The 779-nt window shown below is 64.2% G+C and overlaps 1 protein-coding gene across 1 annotated transcript in view; it reads left to right on the top strand.

Moving 5' to 3' along the window:
• Positions 1–459, top strand: part of MNEG_16291 (F1F0 ATP synthase, alpha subunit) — a gene marked incomplete at both ends in the record, with an annotated part of 2,202 nt that extends 1,743 nt beyond the window's left edge. The window contains one exon of the mRNA XM_014035239.1: positions 346–459. Coding sequence (XP_013890693.1) covers positions 346–459 — 114 coding nt within the window. The remainder of the gene's footprint in view (positions 1–345) is intronic.
• Between the last annotated feature and the right edge of the window lie 320 nt (positions 460–779).

Raw genomic sequence — 779 nt, 5'->3', positions numbered from 1 at the left:
CCGTCACCCTGTGCGCGGGCCGTTTTGTTTCGGAACGTCAAGCGCCGCCGCCGCCACTCCTCGCCCCACCGCCTGCCGCGTTGCGCGGCGGCGTCTGGAAAGCGCGGCGGTCAGCCACATGCAGCCACCCTTCCATTGTCTGAAACCCAAACCTGAGCCACACGCCTCCTCAATCGCCCAGATCTGTCATCTCCCTGAGGCAGTCCTGGGTCTCAACTGAACTCCCTGACTAAACCCAGTTCCCAACCGACTCACCAGCCAATTGATGTGTCAACACATGCGCATGCAGTCAGATCCAACGTATGCGAACGTGCTGTTCCTAAAACCTGAACCCTGAAACCCCAGGGCGTACCCCAAGGTCCTGGAGGAGCTGGCCCCCCAGATCAGGCTGCAGCTGGCGCAGGCGGAGGACGCGCGGCGGTTCGCGCTGGAGGCAAACAACGACCCCTTGCTGCAGCGGTGGGCGCCGCGGCATGTGCTCGTGCATGTGCTTATGCTCATAGACCCTGGACGGGGGGAGGGTGGGTGAGGGGATGTGTTTGAGCTTGCATTCTGCAGGCTCTGCCCAAAGGGGTGGGTTTTACCCAGGTGCGTACGAATTGCACAGGGATGTTGCAGGCCTGTGGGCTTGCGCACGTGTTTGTTCACAAGTCTCTTTTGGGGTGGCTGGCGCCAAGGGCCGCTGCCCGCGGCCCCGAGCGCTTGCCAGCCTGGCCGCTGCTCGCCAGCGCCCCGAGGGTCTGTGGATGGGCTGAGCGGTGAGGGCCAGGGTGCGGGGG

The sequence above is a fragment of the Monoraphidium neglectum genome, assembly GCF_000611645.1.
Source record: "Monoraphidium neglectum strain SAG 48.87 unplaced genomic scaffold scaffold06207, whole genome shotgun sequence".
Lineage (NCBI taxonomy): Eukaryota > Viridiplantae > Chlorophyta > Chlorophyceae > Sphaeropleales > Selenastraceae > Monoraphidium > Monoraphidium neglectum.
Note: the sequence above shows the minus strand (reverse complement) of the source record. Positions and strands in the feature narration are given on the sequence as shown.